We start from the raw sequence: 23,171 nt of genomic DNA on the forward strand, positions 1-23,171 counted from the left end.
ACATATCATGAGAGTCACTGGAAAAGATGATAACGCTCAGAAAAGTGAAAAGCAGAAGGAAAAGAGGGAGGCGGATTAAATACAGATGGAGTAATTCAATCAGGGAAACCACAGTTCTGAATTTGCAAGACCTGAGCAGGGCTGTTGATGACCAGAATTCAGGGAGGTCTTTTATTCATAGGTTTGCCTTAAATTGAAGTTGGCTTGGTGGCAAATAACAACAATAATAATGCAATAAAAATGATGAAGAATCCTTGAAAAATTACAATACTTGGAAAGGTAGTTATAACATTGGAGCCATACTTATTTATTGCTTATTATTTATTGGAACCATATATAATTATAGCATTGAAGGGCCACTGAAATTGTGAAATTTATGTTAGTCTGGACTAACTTGCATTAAGGTCAAAAGGTTTACTTTAATGTAGCAGTGGAGCTGGGAAGGTCTGTCTCTCTCATTCTCTCTGTGTGTGTTTGCCTGTCTCTGTTTTTGTCTCTCTGAAATTCTATTTCATTTGCTATTTACAGAAGAATTGCGGAAGGCAACTAGTAATGGCCCTGAAGCAAAATCATGGCTGCGGCATTAAAGCTTTCGCCTGTGTGGTTTTATCTGTTTTCCTTCAAAGTGTTTTCTAGACTCATGGACCAAGGTTGGGAACCCTTTTCAGTCTCAAGACTGAATTAAATTTCAGATGAATTCTTAGGGGGGACAAATTCCAGTGATGGATGCAGCCAAAGGCAGAAGGACTACTTCACTTGCTACTGGTCTATTTCTGGGCATAATTCAAAGTACTGGTTTTGACATATAAACTCCCTCAGGGCTGGGCTATTTGGAGGACAGTTATCTTCCCATATGAAGCTGCCCAAGGGTCTGCAGGGGAGGCACCATTCACAGACAGAGTTGGTGGGAAAGGCTTCTCTGTGACTTGTCTCACGCTTTGGAACTCTCTCCCTAGGGAAGTTAGGATGTTACCGTCTTTGTTTTACTTTGGGTGACAGACCTTTCTTTTCCAGCACGCTTTTGGAAACTGATTTTAACCAAAAAACATTTGGCTTTTATAGTGCTGTACTGTTTTTAATCTATTTTATACTAAGATTTTAATTGCTTTAATTCCAATTAAATTTGGAAGGTTTTTTTTTTTAAAAAAATATGTGTTTTATTGTATTCTGCTTTTTTGTGAGCCACTTTGAGTCCCAACCTAGGAGAAAGGCAGTGTATAAATAAACGGAGGGAGGGAGGGAATAAAGGAACCAAAAAATACCACTGTATTTTAGCTTAATGCTCTGGCTTTCAGTAACTTACTGCCAGCAATGGGCATCCATTTCAGTCTTTTGGAACTAGACATGCGGTGTGTGTGTGTGTGTGTGCAAAAGCCAGGAAATGTTCTGATGTTGGTATGGGAAAAAGGAGACACTGCTCTCTGGGGAACCCCAGCAGACTGGATTGGTACCCCAGTCTGACCAGATTTGGCCCAGAACCTGAGGTTCTCCACCCATATTTTTGGGGGGTTCTTGGAACGTATACTAACTTCAGAGACTGGTTAGTGGAGTCTGAGCTCCACAAAGGTCTCCTCTAGAACTGCTTTGTCTGCCCTTTGTTTTTGGCATCTTAGGAGATGCTGGACTCTTTCAAAAGCCTTTTTGTATATGAGAATTGCTTTTTGAAAAACCTAGCAACTCCTTACAGGTCAGTCACCTCTTTCCATCTCCAGGGAGTCTCCAGCAAGCACTAACATGCTCTAATAGTTTTCCACTGTCCCTGACACCATGGCCATTTGGCCCTCTCACCCCCCAAAATGCCAAGCTATAAAGCAGAGCACAGAGCAAAGGCCCAACCCTCGGTCACACAATGGGCCCAGCTGTTTGGCCCAGCGCCCTCAAAGCTGGGATTCCCGCCCAGGCCTCGGCATTTCCCTTCACACAGCTAAGCTTTGTTCCGAAGACGGCTTTTGGAAAGGGGGAGGTTGAGATGGAGCAGAGCGGATTTTAAAGAGCAGCTGTTTAAAATAAGAACTGCCCTGGGCAGAAACGGAGAGTGAAGTAGCATTTGAGGAACTGGTGATATGTTAGAGAAGCTTGCTATCTTTGGTGTGTAACAAGTTTGTGGGTGGCAACTGGCATCCACTGGGCCAAACCAGCCCCCTTCCCAATGATCATCCCCAGAGGGAAAGACAAGTATGGATAAGCTGCACTGTTGCTGAGGAAACCAGGCAGCATCCCACTTTAAGAGGTGGGGCAGTATAGTGAGGTGTGGCGTGGGACATTAGTCCACAACCTCCTTTCCCTTTGGAACGGCCTCCCATCATAAATAGTTGCTGACCGGCAAAATACCCCTTTCTTCTAATGTGCTGTTCTACATGCCTGTCTTTGTGGGAAGATATTACCTCCCACTAGACACCCAAAATAGCTAGCCATGCCTACCACAGGACTTGAATTTTGAAACTGCTCTCTAAGCAGGTGGAAGAGAGAGAAAGGATACATTGTTCATGCTATTACAGCACCACTGGAACAATACCTAGTCACGTTAGTCTGCAACAACAGTATGCAAAAGGGTCGTGCAGTACCTTTGAGACTAACTGGATGAAAGACGTTGTAGCATAAGCTTTTATAGACTTGATCTGCTTCCTGAGATGCATGACCAAGTTGCTGGCAGCTTATGTATTGCAAGATCTCTTTGTGTACATTTCAGGACATTCTTCCCCATTCTGATGGCCTCCATACATGTGGGATTCTGATGTTCATCTAGTCTACCCAGCTGAACCATAAGTCATCATCCCCAGTAAACATGACTAGTGATGGGAGATGTAGTCCAATATATATGCAATGCATTCAGCTGGGGAAGAGTAATTCAAAACAGTCCATATCCATTCCCAACTTTGAGCCCAAACAGACAGACCACAATAAAGCTGCTTCGGGTCACTTTGGAGGTATGCTGTTTAAATGATGCATGCGTCCTAAGAGTCCAGAAGCCGCACCAAAGCCATGCTCCAGTCCTAAAGACTGGAGCGCAGCTTTGGTGCAGCCTTTGGCCTCTTGAGATGCACGTGTCACTTAAACAGCACATCTCCAAAGTGACCCAAAGCAGCTTTATTTTGGTCTGTTCGGGCCCTGAGTTCACTTTAAGGGTTTCTTCTTTCCAGTTAAAATTATCCAGAAGAAATCCTTATGAGTTTGGCTACCAGTCCTGAAGAATAGCAAAATGAGGACTCAGCAAATGCAAATGAGAAACAATAAACTCTTCTAGAGCATGGCCACATAGCCCCCCCCCCCAAAAAAAAAAACCCCACAAAAAACTATGGATGCCGGCTTTGAAAGCCTTCAACTTCACAACAGAATAATTCCCAGTTGGCAAAGGGGCCAGGCAAGACTGCATACTATATATTTATTCAACATGTATGCAGAAAGTATCGTACACAGAGTAGGTTTAGACTCAGAGGCAGGAGGAGTGAACTCTGGAGGAAGGAACATTCACAACCTAAGATACGCAGCTGATACAATACTACTAGCAGAAACAAACAAAGATTTGGAGCAATTATTGAAGGTCAAGGAGGAAAGTGCCAATGTAAGCTTAATGCTTAAACACTAAGAAAACAAAAATAATGACCACAGAAGGCCTACAAGTATTCATCTTAGATAAAAAGAAAATTGAAACACTCAAAGAGTTCCCATAATTTGGATCAAATACTGATCAGAACGGAGACTGCAGTCAAGAAACCAGAAGACTAGGATTGGGAAGGGCAGCTTTAAAAGAACTGGACAATATCATAAAGTGTAAAGATATAACTCTGGACACAAAATTGAGGATTCTGCAAGCCATTGTATTCCTCAGCACCCTGTACAAATGTGAGAGCTGGGAAGTGAAGAAAGCCGAAAAGAAGAAAATAACTTCATTTGAGATGTGGGGCTGGAGAAGAGTGCTGAGGATATCATGGAGAGCCAAGAAGACAAGCAAATGGGTCCTAAAGCAGGTCAAGCCAGAAACCTCCCTGGAAGTCAAGATAACCAATCTGAAGTTGTTGTACTTTAGCCATATCATGAGGAACAATTAATCATTAGAAATGCACTTCCTCGGAAGGTGATAGAGTCTCCTTCCTTGGAGGTCTTTAAACAGAGGCTGGATGGCCATCTGTCAGGGATGCTTTGATTTGGATTTCCTGCATGGCAGGGGGTTGGACTGGATGGCCCTAGTGGTCTCTTCCAACTCTACGATTCTATGATTCTATGACAATGATGCCATGAAAGGTAGAAGACCACATGCCAAATGGTTAAACTCAATCCATGGGCCTAAGGCTGCAGGATCTAAGCAGAATAGATGAGGACAGATCTTGGAGATGTCTCATCTACAGGGATCAAGGTTGACTCACGGTAGTTAACAACAACAGTAATGCTTGCCTGCAACAGAACCCTTCCAGAATCCCTTACTGAGCATGCAAGAGCAACAAAACAGAGAGAAAAGGGGAAGAAAAGAGAAGCCTTCCACACTAGTTCCCCTCAGCATGTTGAAAAAGCATGGGTTGTTTGGCCACTAAAATGGAAATCATATGAAAAGTGGAGGCTGGTGAAAGAAAATGTCACCATGGATACATTTCAAAAGGAACATTCAAGTGGTTTCTAGAAGGTTCAAAATGCTTTTGTAGACTTATGCAAGGCTCACTTGACCTGGTTGTTTCATTGCACATGTCCATCATGTGAGTTTTGAATTAAAAGTGTACCCAAACATGTTGAACTGGTCTTTTCTTTTGTGGTGTAGAAACCTGTCCCTATTCTTTCCATGCACTTTTCACCTCTGGTACTAAATTTTCTGTTAGAGGCGTAATGTCCAGGAACACATCTGCTTTGTTATCTGAAGCATATATGTTCATTAGTTTATTGGCAGCTAGAACTGTTTAAATGTACTAATACCTCCAAATCTGCTACCACTTCCTACCTGTTCCACGATCAGCTAGGAAATCATTATGAAGACAACATTTTTATATGCACCTTATGCAATGGTTCCTCCCCCAAATTGGGACATCAGCTATGAAAGAGCCATCCAGAAGCTGCCAACTTTGGAGCTATAAGAAACACAGCCTGAACCAGAGAACCTGGTTGTAATAATAAACCAACAAACTAACTTGGTGTAACATTAGCATAAAAAATATGACTAAGGATTCTGTATGGTCTAGTATAGGAGGAGGTCACTATGCCAACCCTAGTGATGCCACTGCCTGGCACACAGATTCTGCCATTTGAGCTTTTCTTATGTATTCATCTTCATGCAAGGAAAAGTTTCCTTTGTCAAATTTATCTCTCCTGAGCTGCCATCCAAGTCACACAAGAGCCCAGGTAATAAAAAGAGGGAAAGCATCAAAATAACCCCAATAACTGGAACCCAACCACATAAGAAGGCCCACATTTGGAGAGCCATCTCCTATTATCATTGGATGCTTTTTGTATTCTATTGCTGGAAATACATTGCCCTCTTCAGGTCATATCATAAATCACCTGACAAACATGAGTGAATCTTATGTACACACATCCCTTTCTGGTACAAATGAGTTTATCCATTAAAAGCGCAACAACTTTGAGTGCAAGTAACAAGGATGTGAATTAAAATCATATTCATTCAATCAGTTTTCTGTGTTAAGAGAGATATTTGATCACTTTTTCAACTGCACTTTTGAATATAGCTGATGGCAAAAGCCTTATGATGATGCCTTTTGACTGGATCAGTAAATGAAATTGACGGATTAGAATATGAAGAAATGATGATATGTGAACACAGGATTATACCTACCGACTTCAGAAAGAAGTTGATATTTGGTCAACACTTCTTGAGCTGGCTTGGCCAGTGATCATGCTATCTGGGGGGTTCTGGGAATTGTAGTTTAAAAGAAGGAGTACTACTCTAGGTAGAATCAGATCTTGTAGCATCTTTGAGACTAACTGAAATAAAGAAGTTGGCAGCATGAGCTTTCATGGACTTCAGTCTACTTTCTCAGATGCATACGCAGAGTCTACGAAAGCTCATGCTGCCAACTTCTTTATTGCAGTTAGTCTCAAAGGTGCTACAGGATCTTTCTATAAACTGATTCTATAAACTAATGTGGTAACAGATCATGGAGACAGACCCTGGGAAAGTTACTTGCTTGGACTACAGTTCCCTGAATCCACCATTTCGCATGGTAAGGTTCCCAAGCTCTGATTGAATGTCTATTTTGCAGCCACTTTGCAGCCATTAGAAACAGAAAGACTTTGTCAAGTGATGGGTGATAATAACAGCGATGGCCTGGAGCCACATTAATCTTCCTTTCCAAAGCCAGTTTACTTTCCTGGCCTGTCAGTATAATTGCAGTTAAGACGATGTCTGGATGCTTTATGCTGAGGTTAAAATACTCACAGGCTAATAAGCTCAATAATTTCTTTCCCTCCAGTGAATCTGAGCATGTGTCAAAGGGAATATATGCTCACATCTGATGTGAAAATGTGAAAAGCTCTATAGTACACTTGGATAAGTGTTTGCTAATACGTTGACTGTGCTGCGCCTGGTGCACAAGTCGCACTCAAGGTCACTCAATGCGTGTGACTTTAATACCAGACTCAACAGGGTGGCTAAAGAGTACTTTTTAAAAGGAAACTCATTTCTCTCCAGCCCTCCAGAGAAAATAAAATCAGCATGTTCATGCAGTGATGTGCTGATAAATATGGAAGAAAAGCTATTTATCATGAGAGCCTCTTCTATGATATTCCCAAGGAGAATCAAAAATGTAGGCAGCAAAACAAACTGGGCTATTTTCATCTCTTCTAAAAGAGCAGATGTTTTATAATGCTAATGAGCTTGAATTGTCCATTCAAAACAAAGCCGTGGCAAAAAGAAATGGATGGCAAATAATGATATCTCGAGACAATATGTTTCCCTGGGAAAATCCACTCTCACTCAGCCACCTCTGACCAAGCAATTGTAAGAATGATAACTATGCTTAGATGGAATGGGAAGCCAGTGGTGGGTGGCAGATGACATTATTGTCCTTCGTGGTTAAAAGGTCCTGGTAGTAACCCTGCAAGTGACGCTTCTGCTGTATTTCTGTTTATGGATAGGAAGATACTTTGTGGCTATGAGCAGGAATTTGGAGACAACTGTTACTCAACAAATTCAGAGTAAGTGAACCAGATACAAGGTTTGAAAAGCACAGGATACAATTCGACTACTGGAGTGGAGGATTCGGTCTTGCTAAAACTATGGCATGGGTAGAAGAGGCAATGGGACTGACTAGTATGTTATTGGGCAATTTACAGTCATCCAGGGACCCAGTGGTGTTACTAGGGGAGTGCGGTGGCGAGAGGGGTGATACCCAGTTGCAAGTAAAGCAACACTAGGCTGGGAGGGAGAAGGTGTGGTGTTTTTGGACCCCCTGGGACATTTCATGGTTGTGTAGATGGTGGATTTCATCAAGTGTTGCTTGTTATCTGGTTAGGTGACAAGCAACACCTGCAGGAATCCCCTCTTCTTTCATTGTTGTGTGCCTTCAGGTTGTTTCAGATTTATGGCGACCCTAAGGTGAAGCTATTATGGGATTTTCATGTGGGAATGGGGATTCAAATCCTGATTTCCACAGTTGTACCTTGATGCTCAAATTACTTGTTTTGGTGTTGTTGTTAGCTGCCCTTGAGTCAACCCCAACGCATGGTGACCCTGTGGATGAGACATCTCCAACAAGACTCACTGTCCTCCACTGCTTTGCTCAGGTCCTGCAGATTGAGACGTGTGATCTTAACTGAGTCTACCCATCTAGTGTGGGGTCTTCTTCTCTTTCTACTTCCCTACTAGTGGTTTTAGTGTTGGACTATGACTCTGGAGACCAGGGTTTGATTCCCACCTCAGTTATGAAACCCACCTTTTGGGCAAGTCACACACCTTCAGCCTCAGGGGAAGGCAATGGCAAACCTTCTCTGAACAAATCACAGAATCATAGCCAAGGAAATCTCATGATAGGTTTGCCTTAGGGTCGCCATAAGTCTGAAATGACTTGAAGGCACACAAAGCACATCTTTCCCAGCATTATTGTCTTTTCTAGCGAATCATGCCTTCTCATGATGTGGCCAAAGTACAACAGCCTCAATGCAGTCATCTTGGCTTCCAGGGAGAGTTCAAGCTTGATTTGTTCTAGGACCCATCTCTTTGTCTTTTTGGCTGTCCATGGTATCCTCAGCACTCTTCGCCAGCACCACATCTCAAATGAATTGATTTCCTTCTGATCCACTTCCTTCATTGTCCAGCTCTTGCATCCGTAAATGGCGATGGGGAATTCAATGGCTTGGACAATTCTAACTTTAACCACTTCTTATACAGTACAATCATGAAAGGGGCACAAGTCCTCTCCAGTTTTCCGTCTGGCAACTACTCTTGGTGGTTATCTGTGACCTATGAGGAAAGACTCAGGGAGCTGGGGATGTTCAGCCTGGAGAAGAGAAGGTTAAGAGGTGATATGATAGCCCTGTTTAAATACTTGAAGGGATGTCATATTGAGGAGGGAGCAAGCTTGTTTTCTGCTGCTCCAGAGAATAAAATAAGGAGCAATGGATTCAAACGACAGGGAAACAGATTCCACGTAAACATTAGGAAGGACGTCTGGACAGTAAGAGCTGTTTGACAGTGGGACACACTTCCTTGAAGAGCAATGCAGTCTCCTTCTTTGAAGGTCTTTAAACAGAGACTGGATGGCCATCTGTCAGAGGGACTTTGGTTGTGTATTCCTGCATGGTGTTGGACTCTTCTATCTGTGATTCTAAGAATGAGTGGATGGTCTTCTTATGCACTTTCCCACTGTTTAGCTCTCATAGTGATGGGGAATATAATGGCTTATACAATTCTAACTGTAACCACTTCTTACACAACCATGGAAGGGACAGGAGCCCTCTCCAGTTCTCAGTCTGGCTACTGCTCAGTGTGAATTGGCCTTTAGGTCTAAAAGGAAGGCATGTGGACAAAGAGTGCTGCGTCCAGGCCTTCTCTAGGAACTGCATCCGCACTGAAGAAATAATCCGGTTTGACACCACTAGTCTTACTTATTGCATTTTTATGCCGCTTTTCTCCCCAAAAGGGACCCAAAGCGTCTCGCAGGATAAAAACACTTTCAAACACTTCTTTTGAAAAAGTGCTATGGCTCAATTCTAGGAAAGTCTGGGAACTGCAGTTCGTTGTGCCACCAGAGCAGAGCTACTTTTCCCAGAATCCCACAGCACTCAGCTAAAGCGGTGTCTGTCAAACCGGATAATTCCTGCAGTGTGGAAGCAACTAAAGTCTGTGTTATATTGTGGCCCCAGAGTGGAGCAAGGCTTCCCAGGATTCCATGGCAGCTCAAGGGGTGGCCAAACCGGATTAATGTTGAAGTGTGGCCGCAACACCCACCCGCCTCACACACCATTGACAGATAAGGAAGGCGGGGCTGTGGAGGCATGGGACGCCTTTCTCCAAACTATATTCGACAGCCAGTGCTACAAATCCCAGAACTCCAAAGCAGCAGGGCGGCGTGGCAGCCAAAGCGGTGCCAAAGCGGACCACTGTTGCAGTGCGGACGGAACCCATGGCCTTCGCAGCCTCTCTCTGGCTGTACACGTGTCAGTCCGTCTCGTGGGGACGCCTGGTCCTCTGGGGGCTGCGCTTGACCAGGGGCCGAGCTCCACCCAGAAGCGGGGCTTCTCCTCCTCCTTCTTCCTCCTCTCGGGCTGCAAGGCTTCGTCCCACTCGAGACTCAGGGGAAGGAAGGGAGACCTGCAGCCGAGGAAGCCTTGACTGACTGACCCCAGGAGGACCCTCCGGACAACAAGAGGACTAAGGTCTGGGGGGGGGGGAGATGGGGGGAACTCTCGGCTCCATGGTCTGGAATTCTGGGAATCGTAGTGCATTGTGGTACCGGAGCGGAGAACAGGGGAAGCCCTGACAAGCCATTAGAACATCGTAGAGTTGGAAGAGACTGCAAGGACCACCCAGTCCAACCCCCTTCTTCTGCCATGCAGGAACTCCCAATCAAAGCATCCCCATTGACAGATGGCCATCTAGCCTCTGCTTAAAAACCTCTAAGGAACCATAGAGACCCAAGAAGGGCCCTGATCCAGACTAGCCCCCTCCTCTTTTTTCTGCCACGCAGGAACTCCCAATCCAAGCATCCCCATTGACAGATGGCCATCCAGCCTCTGCTTAAAAACCTCTAAGGAACCATTGAGACCCAAGAAGGGCCCTGATCCAGACTAGCCCCCTCCTCTTTTTTCTGCCACGCAGGAACTCCCAATCCAAGCATCCCCATTGACAGATGGCCATCCAGCCTCTGCTTAAAAACCTCTAAGGAACCATTGAGACCCAAGAAGGGCCCTGATCCAGACTAGCCCCCTCCTCTTTTTTCTGCCATGCAGGAACTCCCAATCCAAGCATCCCCATTGACAGATGGCCATCCAGCCTCTGCTTAAAGACCTCCAAGGAGGGAGATTCCAAGGAGGGAGAGTGTGTTCCACTGTCGAACAGCCCTTGCTGTCAGGAAGTTCCTCTTCATGTTGAGCTGGAATCTCTTTTCCTGGAGCTTGCACCCATGCTCTATGAGGAAAGACTCAAGGAGCTGGGGATGTTTAACCTGGAGAAGAGAAGGTTAAGGGGTGATATGACAGCCTTGTTTAAATACTTGAAGGGATGTCATATTGAGGAGGGAGCAAGCTTGTTTTCTGCTGCTCCAGAGAACAGGACCCGGAACAGAGGCTGGAGGACCATCTGTCAATGGGGATGCTTTGATTGAGAGTTCCTGCATGGCAGAAGGGGGTTGGACTGGATGGCCCTTCTTGGGGTCCCTTCTAACGCTATGATTCTGTGATTCTAAGACACATGGTCACCATATCTTGTGACTGCAAATGCCTCCTCAACTAATTATACACTAATTTCATTTTCAAATGTTATGGCTTGTGAAAAAGAGACACAGCATTTCCCACAAGTGACCGGAGTTCAGAATGCATTCTCCTGGGAATGTTGCTGATATTGCAAGAGAAAAGGTGAGCCAGTGTCCTCAGTCACTTCCCATACTAACACTTAAGTCTCTGACATTAACCAGAACCCCCTCGGATACCTTTCTCCAACCTGGTGCTGTCCAGGCAGGCCTTACTTCAACACCCCTCATCCCCAGTAGCGGGAAGGGTAAGAAGACAGCTGGCATGGCATAGAAACAGAGGAGACATGTTTAAAAATTGTTTGAACCCTATTGTGATCTGTTCTTAGTGCAAGATATGCTGGGTGCCATCTGGAGTACCCAGAACCAGGGTTTGCGCTGTCCGGACAAGGCCTATGCCTAGGCTGACCATATTTCCCTGAGACAAACATGGGACATTGAGATGGCAAAAACCGTACAGGGTTATACAATATTCTCCACTCATGGGAAAGTCAGATGATAGCAAAAGTTTTATTACATGAACACATTGGGCTACCCATTATTCTGCAGTGACAGAACTCGTGCCAAAATTTAGGGAGACATAGGCCTGTTACAGACTGCCAAAATAAAGCTGCTTGGGGTCTCTTTGGAGGTATGCTATTTAAATGATGCATGGGTCCTAAGAGTCCGGAGGTTGCGCCAAAGCCACACTCCATTCCTAAGCACTGGAGTGCAGCTTTGGTGCAGCTTCCGGATTCTTAGAGTGCATGCATCATTTAAACAGCATACCTCCAAAGAGACCCCAAGCAGCTTTATTTTGGCAGCCTGTAACAGGCCATAGACTGTATTTCACCCACCATTGTACCATGAATATTTCTCCAATGAAGAAATCTTAGGCAGCAAATTTCGATCTTTGGGATGCAATAGTGAGGGAGGCTCCTGGCCTTCCTTGCTTGTTGGCTACCCAGAGGTACCTCATTGGCCACAGTGGGAAACAGGTTATTAGCCTAGAGAAGAACCTCTGGTCTGATCTTGCAGGCCCGCTCTTGCATGTTCATTGAAACCCTGGGATTTTCCAATGTGTTAGAAATTCCTCCATGTCAAAGCGAGTAATACTGGATGAACATCTCCAGAAAACACCTTGCCCTCCATGACCAGTTGTCTCTTAAAATATGCAGTTTAAGGCAGAGCATTGCTGTCTGGTCAGTCCAGAGGGGGGCAGTAATGAACCCAGTAAGCGTGCCAAGCTCTGGGCAAGATCTGGCTAATTTCCCTGGGCTTGCTTCCCAATATCATCTGCATCATGCAGGAACTCCATGGGACATGTGTCACAATACTCTTTTGGGGAGCCTTCAGCAAATTGCTGTGGGAAACTTTTGAGAAGTTCCTGAAGTTTGGAACACACTGTCTTATGCGATCCAGCATGTATACCTAGATGCACCGGTTGGCTTGGAGTAAGCAGCTAGCTTCCTTCCTCAGTTTTTCCATCTGTAGAAGGGGAGCAATAGAAACATACATGAAGGTACAGGCAAGTCTTTATTTATCTTGGGATTGTGTTCCTGTATACACAGTGTAATTCGGGGAGCCAGAACCATAGGGAATAATTGGCGACAAGAGGGATGTGTTCCTATGGAACTGAAGTAACCGCAAAAGGTGATTGTATTCAGCCAATCATCAGTTTTGTTGTTGTGTGCCTTCAGGTTGTTTCTGGGTTATGGTAACTCTAAAGTAAACCTATCCTAGGGTTTTCTTGGCAAGATTTGTTCAGAGATGGTTTGCTCTTGCCTTCCTTAGTTTTAAAGATGTTCAAAACATAAAGCACCAGAATTTACCTTTTCCAGGCTAGATTAGCCCCTCTCTTCCAGGCAGGCCCTTCCAGTCACACCAAATCTCCATGAATTAAGTTTATTTCTTCTCCTCATCCCTCTTCTAAACAGGCAACGGAAACCCATCCTCCAATGACAGCAAAAATCCAGTTTCTTCTTCCCTGCCATGTTCCTTTCTTAGCAGTTGAAGGAAACTCCTTATTCCATATGTTGGCAAGATTCAAGTTTCATCTTACTCCTTATACCGATGGTGGCAAATGTGGCATGCGTGCCAGAGATAGGCATGAGAAGCCATTTTTTGAGGGCATGCAGAGGGTGGAATCTTCCCTCCTGCCCTCCTTGTTCTTCAACTGTCTCTGCGGAAGTCCCACCGCTAGAGGTCCTACCACCAGAAGGCAGAAGTCCCATACCCAGAAAGTGGAAGACCCACTCCCTGACACCCAGTGCGGGAACACCTTTGAGTTTGAGCACTCAGTCTCTAAAAGGTTCACCAACACTGCCTTATACAGTGCACCCACATTATATGTGGATGCACTATACGCGGCTTTTAGCATACGTTGAAAGATGTGAGGGAGCGTGCGGGGCGCAAGGGGTGGGATGCATGCGCTGCTGCACCACCGCGTCATGCACGAGCCCCATTACTTTCAATGGGGCTTGAGCATGTGCAGTTTTTTTAACGTGGGGGGGGGGGGGTCTGGAACGGATATCCCGCGTAAAAAAAGAGCGCACCGTACTTTCCTTCCTTATAGCAACACCGACTACAGTTGCTTGCTCATCTAATGCATTGTGGGTGAGAATCTTATTTATATATTTCTGGAGACATGTTGTACATTTGAAATGGTATAAATTAGGGCAATGTAAATTGACACCTGGAGAACCATCTTTTGTCTTAAGCTAACTTGTTTTGCCAAATCGAGGCAATCGACTAGCTTCATATCTTCACAGAGTGGAATAAATAAATAGCCATACCAAAATTAGTATTTTCATCATGGTGACAGACCAAACCAACATGTGTGTCAGGATATGAAATTGGATATATATGTCTTCCCAGATCTCTGCAAACTGGCTCGCTCTTTTATAAAGGGCCCTTGGTATCTGCAGGTACTGGGACTCCCCATGGATACCAAAATTTGTGGCTGTTCAACTCCAATTATACATATACTGGGGCATAGTAAATTCGTGTCCTTTATATGAAATGGCAAAATCAAGGTTTGCTTTTTCATGCTGTGGATGGCTGAATCCATGGGTACAGAGAGCTGACTGTACATTAAACTGGTGATGTTTTCCTTATAAGAAAGACTTGTTTATTCCCAAGAGATGTCATCTTTTCATCCCAAACTGTTCTGTTGCTAATCATGTTTGTAGCACTTCTGATGTACAAAATGTTCCATAGTCTTTGCAACAACTGTGAGCGAAAAAAACCAACTGACCCCATGCTGAGGTTTAGAAAAAGCATTTTCTCCAAGGCTGCTTAGAGGATCAGCGATGGAGGTAGGATCTGAAAGCAGGTTTCATGGGCAAAATGCAATTTTCCTACCCACTGAACTGCATTAATTTTTACATTGTTTTATTTGCTATTACAAATCATACTTTGCTTAGTTTCTCCTATGAACAGTCAACAGCCTTATAGTAAGATGCTACTTGGTTGCTGGTAGACAGTTTGCTTGAAAAGTTAAAAGAGTAATTGTTCCATGTTTTGTAGGAATAAGCATAGTGTTGAGCAGCATTGTGTAAACCCAGGGAAAGTTACTTCTGCTCCTCATCCCATAGAGGTGAAACCAGTCCTGGGAACTATTTTGTTGTCAAAATCCCATCCTGCCCCATGTACAAAGTATCTCTGAACATGTCCATCCCTCTCACTACTAAGCTATATCAAACTGGGATGGGTTGTGATAAACCCCATGTGTATATTTATTAATGTGTCAAGTCTGTCTGGTGTTTATTGGAGGATATATTAGTGTGCCCCAAATAGGTAAATAGGCCTTTTTAAAGAAATACAGTTTGCCCCTTGGTAAAGTTTGTTGTATAGATGAAGGATGCAAGGGATAGATAGGGATAGATGCAAGGATGCAAGGGATAGATAGATGAAGGATGCATCCTTCATCTATACAAGACCTCTATCTTTGAACACCTGTACAGAGAGGTTTACAGACATACCTCGGTTAACAAGGTCTCAAAGAAGCTCCTTTTTACAAAGTTTTTTTATGTCCCCCATTTCTCCTATCCTCTGTGTAACCACATTTTTAAAGCAGTATTAGCACTGGGAGAATTGTGAAGGCCTGCTCTTCTTTTTGTGATGTAGGAACCAGTCCCTAATTTCTTCATGTTACAGAAGTAACATCCAGGAACCCATCTACTTTGTTAATTGATGTAACTATTTTACATGTCATTAACTACAGTTAATTAAGTGTAACTGTAATTGCTCAGGCCTTTTAGATGCTGCTGGTATGTTTTTTCACCTTCGTCAAATTGCACCAATTGGCATGGTTTTTAAATGGGATTAACAGGTGCCACTGCTGGTAAAATTCCATTGCTTAAATGCAATGGTTGGTTGTTTTAAATGGGTGTTTTTGTTTGGTTATTCAGTCTGGGATTTGAGGAATGGGAATTAGAGTCAATGTGGTGCAGACTTGGGGAGACTAAGGCTTGGGTAATTCAGGACCAAGCTCTCCCAGAGCCATGAAACTCATTGAATGATCTTGGGTCATTTGCTTTCTCTCAGCTTGATCTACCTCATAGGGTCATTGTGAGGATAAAGCAGGGAAGAGGGGAGCTTTGTATTGAACTGATTGGAAGAAGCAAGAATAGAAGTGATAAAGAAGTAATTGTACGCCAGTGTTAACTGCTGCTTCCCAACCTATCTCCAGAAAGTGTTCTCCTGTCCCTGAATTTTTTAAATGGCACGTGGTATTTGTCCTTTAACTGGCTGTGCAAACCTCTCATGGCTGTGTGCCTTCTTTGGGAGAACTCTGTACTGGCTTGAACCCCGGTAGAGCTGCAGGGCTGGATGCCACGAGGAATGAGTATGGGGGATATTTATAACTCCAGCATCCTGCCAACCTTGGTATATTTAGACAGTGCTGCCAAACAACAAGTCAGGGGAGGGGGTTCCATAAAAGGGTTTGCAGCTGAGCTTTTCTGTATTCTTCTCTTGGCTTCCTTAGGAACATGTATTGCTGTTTTGTTCCCCCATCTATACAATCTTAATAATGGAAAGATATAAGAGATATGGGTCAGCAGCAAACAAAAGAGAGCGAACAACTTGTCATTTCTTATTCTCATAACTCAGCTCTCAGTGGTTTAGTAATACATTTTTCAGCATTTGAGCCCATCCTGACGGTCCCCACGGCCACGCTCACCCCAGGAGAATAAACAAATAAACAGATAAACAAATAGATAAATTTAACAATTCAGTCAGCTGGGGTTATATGTATCAGCAGGTCAGTTCTAGCCATTTTGATCTCCACAAGGAACAGGTTTTTTGTAAAGGTAAGTTCTTACTTGCCCATTCAAGGCCCAGCAGTGGGGGACGTAGCTAAATTTAAAGGAAACAAGGAGGCATGCAGGAGGTGGCTATTGTGCATCACCATCACATACCTGTCTTGCAACCTTGGGTTGCACTACATCACTGCCAACCATTGTCAACTGCCATCTAGTTTGACAGATTGGCATACATACAGGAATGGGCAACTAAAGCACTCCTGAATGAGGCCCACCCAACCTCTGTTTAAAGAGCTCCAAAGAAGGATAGTCCTCCACCTTCCATTCCACTGCTGAACAGCTTTTACACTCAAGAAGTTCTCCATGAGGTTTAAGTGGAATCTATTTTCTTGTAATATGAATGCATTGGTTCATGTTCTAGGCTGCATCTGCACTGCAGAAATAATCCAGTTTGACACCACTTTAACTGTTGTATTTCAATGCGATGGAATTCTGGGAATTGTAGTTTAATAATAATAATAATAATATTTTTATTTGTATACCGCTTTTCCTCCAGATCAAAGCGATTCACAACATACAAGCTACATGTCACATGCTATAGCACAAAGCAGTACAATACATCAACAGTGACATCAGCGATCTCATACAATTCAACAAAAATCCTCAACAATTTGTTGTGGCACCGTCACTCTCTGACAGAGGAGGCTAAATGTCTCACAGAACTACAATTCCCAGAATTCCATAGCATTGAAATATAGCAGTTACAGTCGTGTCAGACTGGATTATTTCTGCAGTGTGGATTCAGCCATAGTCTTTGGAGCAGCAGAAAAGCTCACTCCATCTTCTACATGACATCTTTTCAGATATGTAAAGATGGCTATCCTATCGCTTCTCATTTTTCTCTTCTCCAACATAAACATTCTCAACTCCCTAAAATTTTACTCATAGTTGGTTGTCTTCCTCTGAATGTATCCATCTTGAACTATGGTGACTAGAACTAAACACAGTATTCCAGGTGAGGACTGTCTCAGGCCCCAAGCCTAAAATGCCAAAAGCTAGATTTAAGAATTATCCCCTTTTATGATATCCCGGGGTGGGATCTGGTGATCTCCCAGAGGAGGTGTTATAAAGAATGGTCCTGATATTGATGTTAAGCATGTGACATTAAGCACTAGCTGTACTTGAACAGAATGTGCAATTCCAAAATAAAAATACCAACTCTAAGGAGTGAGGAACACACACACATTTAAACTTGTCAAGGGTGTGCTGTGGCCCCTAGATTCTCTCCCTCATCTTGAGAAATGGAGAAGAGGTGCTAGGTTCTGGCTTGGAATCTAACAGCCCTTGCCTTCGCAATCCTTGCACAGCAATTAAGGCTAGGAAACCTGAGGCTATAGTGTCAACCTGGCACTCCAAGGAGTACCAGTCTAGCCCATGAGGCATCTTCAGAAAGCTACAACCCTGCACCCATAACATCATCACTAGATGATGTACAAGGTGTACATACCTTGTAGTTCATCTCCATCCCCACTTCCCCATACTAGTTTTAACAGCTTCTCAGCTTTTCTACTGTTTTAAAAGCCCCATTCTAAAAGACTGAAGTGTCTTTCCAAATCTTAGTGCCATCTTCACTTGCCAGAATACTCAAGGTATTCTGGTGCCAAATTCTCCCCACGTGCTCTCTTTGGATGTGGGTTTTTGGCTCTCACAGTGAATGATGGGTGGCTACTGTCCTATGCATTCTCCATTTGTAGCAGTCAGAAGGAGACACACAGCCATGTTATTGATGCTGGGTGCCTCATCATGACCTCAGAGCAACTTGTGCCCACAGTGGTGGCACTGGGAGGCTCACAGGAACCGCAAGTGAAGGCAGCTGCCGTCATCTCTGAGAAGAGAGCCAAAAACCTGTAGCAAAAGGTGAGTTATTTAAATATTGGTTAGAAGGATGAAGCCCCAAATCAGGTGCACTCTCTGGACCTTATTTGGGGTTTTGGCCCTATGTCATGTAAATAGGACACAGCGAGCATGGGAGGAATGAAGCTAAAATATGCCAGTATTATTGGTTTTATGTGTTTCATTCTTTTCTCTTTGGCTCTTGCAACTACTACAAATCTGGCCCCTGAAGACCTCTCTGAAATTGATTTCCACTCCCAGCCTGAAGGGATTCTCCCACCGTTAGCCTAAACATCACAGTGCATTGGCTCTCAGGTTTTGTGGAGACTGCAACATGGAGGAAGGAAGGATAAAACTCCCCCCCCCCCCTTTAGTTCATCTCTAACCTCCGCTCCACATACTAGTTTTAAAAGCCAAATGCATGCAACAGCAAACGCTGCTGCACTGCAGCTGCAAGATTTTCTCTGTAATGGTCATTGAGTTGGTTCTTCTTCCTCTCTAGCTTCCCTTTCAGGCTGCCGCCTTATCAAAAATGAGTGACATCAGATGTCTGTGGACAAGCTAGCTAGTTAAAATAAACAAATGCTGGGGTTGGTACCTTTCCTAGCCTTATCTGCAAGCCTGCCTGGTTTGGCTGGGGTGGGAGTGGGTGGGAGAAAGCAATCTGATCCAGTTCACTCTTTCCGCCTGTGCTCCCCTCCCAGCTGCACCTTCTGTTCAGCAGCACGGTGCTTCTTTCCCCCCTCCCTGTTGTCCTGAAGCCAAAGGAGACTAATTTAGCTCCCATAATCTCCCTCTGACATGAGCCAGTGCTGTTGCTTTGATAAAACTTTGTCCCGTTCCCTGAACTCTCTCCAACTCTTGGTTATCTTCCCCCTGAAACGTCAGAGAGGCCAAGCAGGACATCTTCTGGAGGGTAGTTGCAAGGGTATGTATACGCATGAAGGGGGAGCAACACAACTTTTTGGGTAGGTGGTTGGTGGGAGATAGTTGACAAGGTGATCTCAAAGGACACTGAAATAGGGCAAGGCAGGGCCCTCGAAAGATATGTCTGTGGAAGGGTTACTTCTTGGACTACAACTCTCAGAATCCCCCAGCAGTATCTGGATCGTGGAATGTGAGAGTTATCGTCCAAAAAGGGAGTTTTCAAAAGGGAGTTTTCAAAGCTGTGATCCAATCTACAGATGGAATAATATTGTTCCGTTCATTGGCAGAGCTCCATGGAGTCAGGCACAGCTGTGATAGCAAAGGTCTTGGATTTAGAGGCTATCACGAGAGCCAAGCAAGGCTGGGCAGTAAGATGGCTCTGGATTTCCCAACTGATCTCTGAGGGATTTGCTGTAAAGCAGTGAGGAGGTTTTCTGGTTCCCAGTTGTTTACCATTAGAAGCAACAGAATGAAACCTTCCCTCCCCCTCTCCACCCTTACATTATCCTGCTGAAAAGTTTGGGGAGTGAACTGTTTTGTGTGCTCTGCCTTAGTTCTGGCACTCAAACCAAATTCCTGGGCTCAGAATTTTGAATTCTTTTCAGTGTCTGAAAAGACTCCAGTAGCTGGTAGATCTAGGTGGGGGTTCTGCTAAGGCAACTCCACAAACCCGAAGTCTGTCTGCTTGTGCTATAAGATGACTGTGGATTGCACAAAATGAGGCAGAGGAGAGGAGGCAAAAACTGGCTCCAGAGCAATTGTGTCACAACTCTTCAAAAGCTCAGGAGAGTATTTAAAAATGTACTTTGCAGGGCAGAGGCATTAACGGAAGGTATTCCTTTTGTTACATTTGCTTGCTGTATTCTGTCTGCTTTTCTTAGGATGGTGGACATGGGTCCCTGATGCACTCCAGTAATATGAAATGGGGAGGGGATGTATTGCTATGATCCTCCCTGGGCGGCAACAGCAGCAGCAACAACAATAACAACAATTTTTATTTATTTATTGGCTTTTTTGCATCTCCTTGGCCCCTATTCATGGCGATCCTTTGGATGAGACATCTCCAAGCCCTCCCGTCCTCCATTGCTCTGCTTAAGTCCTGTAGATTTATGCCCATGGCCTCCCTATCCATCTGGTGTGCTGTCTTCCTCTTTCTACTGTCCTCCAGCTTTCCAAGCATTAATATCTTTCCAAGTGAATCATGCCTTCTCATAACATGGTCAAAGTATGGTAGCCTCCTCAGTTTTGTCATCTTGGCTTCCAGGAAGAATTCTGGTTTGATCCATTCACGGACGCATTTATCTTTTTGCTGTCCACAGTATCTTCAGCACTCTTCTCCAGCACCACATCTCAAATCAGTTGATTTCTTTCCTTATATATTTTTTCACTGTCCAGCTCTCACATCCATACATGGTGATGAGAAATACTGTGGCTTGGATGGTTCTGACTTTAGTGCTCAGTCTTTACCCTTTAGGATCTTATCTAGTTCTTTCATAGCTGCCATTCCCATCCCTAGTCTTCTTCTTATTTCTTAGTGGCAGTCATCATTCCGATCAGTGTTTAATCCTAGGTACAGGAACTATTTCAATCTCTTCATTGTCTAGGTTGAATTTATGTATTTCTTCCATGGTCATTATTTTTGTTTTCTTTATGTTCAGCATTAAGACTGCCTTTGCACTTTTATCTTTGATCTTTAGTATTTGTTCCAAGTCTGTGCTGTTTTCCACTAGTACAGTCAGCCCTTTATATCCATGGACTTTTTATCCATGGCTTCAAGCATTAACTTTTTGGCAACATATTTAAAATATATAAATTCCAAATAGCAAATCTTGATAAGGGATGCCATCTTACTGTGCCACTGTAATTAATAGGACTTGAATATCCTATTTTGGCATCCCCAGGGGGTCTTGGAGCCAAACCTCAGCAGATACCAAGGGCCCATTTTCATAGGATGTCATCTGCATATGTAAACTAGTTGAGGTTCCTTCCTCTTATCTTCACTCCTCCTTTTTCTGAGTCTAAATCTGTTATTCTTATGATGTTTTCTGCATACAAGTTTAACAAGTAGGATGATAGAGGTGAGGTACAGCATGTTAAAATAGAAAACACAATTAAAACATATAAACCCACAGTTAAATTGTATAAAACCATTAAAATAATTCATAAGAGTACATTTAAAATTAAAAAGTCATGATTTAAAACGGACTGGGTAAGCCTGCCAAAGAGATATGTATTTAATGCTGTTTTAAATGCAGTCAGCCTTTTCAGATGTCATATCTCCTCCAACAGATCATTCCACTGTCTGGGGAAGGAGATGAAAAGGTCCTCTGGGAAACCATTCCCAATCTGGTCCTAGTTGGTTGGAGCAGACATTTCCCAAAAGACCTGAGGGTACAGGATGGATTGTACGGAAGAGGGCAATCCTATAGGTAACTGGGACTCAAACCATGTAGGGGTTTAAAAGTAATAATCAACACTTTGTACTTTGCCCAGTCAAAAGAATGATTTTATTGACAGTCAGTAGAGTGGTTTTAAGATCAATGTAATGTGCTCCCTCCTGGTTGTACCTGTAATCAGTCTGGCTGCCATATTCTGGACCAGTTGGAGTTTCTGAACTTGGTACAAAGATAGCCCAATGTACAGTGCATTGCAAAAATCCAACCTTGAGAAGTCCAGCATGTCCAGTACCATCTTTAGGTCCTCCAGTTCTAGGAAGTGGCACAGTTGGTGTTTCTGCCAAAGCTGATAGCAATAGCCATGCTCTTTGGGCTGACAAGTCTCTATCACAACCTGAAGGGCCAGATATTCTTCAGCCTGATACAGAATAGGGCGAGTGCCAGATTAACCGTAAAATGGAGACATGGTTCGGATCTATTGGCCTTTCCCACCTGCAACTTCACCCTTAAGCAGTCAAGTTGCTTTGTGGTACCTGATCTGAGAAGTAACGTGGTGTTTTGGGACCACTGGGTGCAAGATACCTTACTTTGCTCAATCTTGCTTCTTCCTCTGGATCTCAGTAGTGGAGTGACAGTCTGAGTCATTTGTTTGATGGAATTCAAACATCTCATGGTTACTTCTCATAATAGCCATACAATAGGTTACAGTCTACATTTTTACATCTTGCTTTTGGTTTGTTTGCTTGTTCTCACCCTATTTACTCTCATCAGAGAAAGATAATGGGACAGGTGATGCAGAGTCTGTTAGACAAAGTGAAGCAATCACCTCAACAAGGCTAGATTCTCAGTTGTGCAAGACCATCAGTCCGCCTAAATATAGGCACCAGGTCCGACCTGATTATGGAGGCTGAGCAAGTTACTTGGATGGGATTCTGCCAACAAACACCAGGTGCTGTAGGCTACATTTCTATATTGTGCAAGCTAACTCCATTCCGGGAATACAAGCCATCAGCAGGTTCAAAAAAGCTTTATTCAGGAGGCAGAGCTGATCACGTACATAATTGTTTGTCAGGATGAAAGGTTTTCCCAGTTACACAGTATACTTAGAGTCCAAACAATTCACCCATTACAAAAACCTTCATCCCATTTGTCAGCAACTCAAAACATACCATCTTCCCAGGTCTTACCCCTCCTTCTTTTGCCATTACCAAGCCACAGCTTCCCACAAGAACCACTTTCTAATTTGCAGCTCATATTTCCTTTTCATACACTTGCTCATTATGCCAGGCTGTGAATGAAAAACAATCTTTTATTTTCCCAGCGTCACCAACAGGATCGTATACCCCATCATCCTGCATTAACATGCCTTTGCTCAAGGACAGAAATTAAGCATGACAGGACCCATGAACCTGACATTTTCAGAGGAAGGAACTGGGAAAACCACCTCTGTGACTTAGAAAACCCCATTAAATTTATGGGGTTGCCATAAGTTGACAGGCAATCTGAAAGCACATACACACACAATAGGAGCATCATGGCCATGATGTGGGGGAGGATTTTGAGAATCATCATGTAAAAAAGTAACTTTCTCAAACTTGTTGTGGTAGTTCTCCCAGCTGTTCCTGTTTCTTAGAATCATAGAATAATAAGAGTTGGAAGAGACTGCAAGGGCCATCCAGTCCAACCCCATTCTGCCATGCAGGAAATCCAAATCAAAGCATCCCCGACAGATGGCCATCCAGCCTCTGTATAAAGACCTCCAAGGAGGGAGATTCCACTACACTCCGAGGGAGTTTGTTCCA

At 43.8% G+C, this 23,171-nt stretch overlaps 1 protein-coding gene across 4 annotated transcripts in view; it reads left to right on the forward strand.

The window, feature by feature from the left end:
- The first annotated feature begins 9,549 nt into the window (after positions 1-9,549).
- Positions 9,550-23,171, forward strand: part of FXYD1 (FXYD domain containing ion transport regulator 1) — a 32,875-nt gene continuing 19,253 nt past the window's right edge. Inside the window, exon 1 of one of the 4 annotated variants that reach the window (XM_089478744.1) lies at positions 9,550-9,816. Coding sequence is in view for 1 of the 4 variants with exons in the window: in XM_089478742.1 (XP_089334868.1) it covers positions 10,988-11,013 (26 nt within the window). In the remaining 3 variants the exon portion in view is untranslated. Of the gene's footprint in view, positions 9,817-10,940; positions 11,014-12,258; positions 12,409-18,792; positions 18,975-23,171 lie in introns of those variants that run through there. The other 3 variants (XM_089478742.1, XM_089478745.1, XM_089478743.1) reach the window with 3 other exon arrangements.

The sequence above is a fragment of the Sceloporus occidentalis genome, unplaced genomic scaffold (genome assembly GCF_023333645.1).
Source record: "Sceloporus occidentalis isolate IW3139 unplaced genomic scaffold, rSceOcc1.0.p SCAF_13, whole genome shotgun sequence".
Taxonomy (NCBI): domain Eukaryota; kingdom Metazoa; phylum Chordata; class Lepidosauria; order Squamata; family Phrynosomatidae; genus Sceloporus; species Sceloporus occidentalis.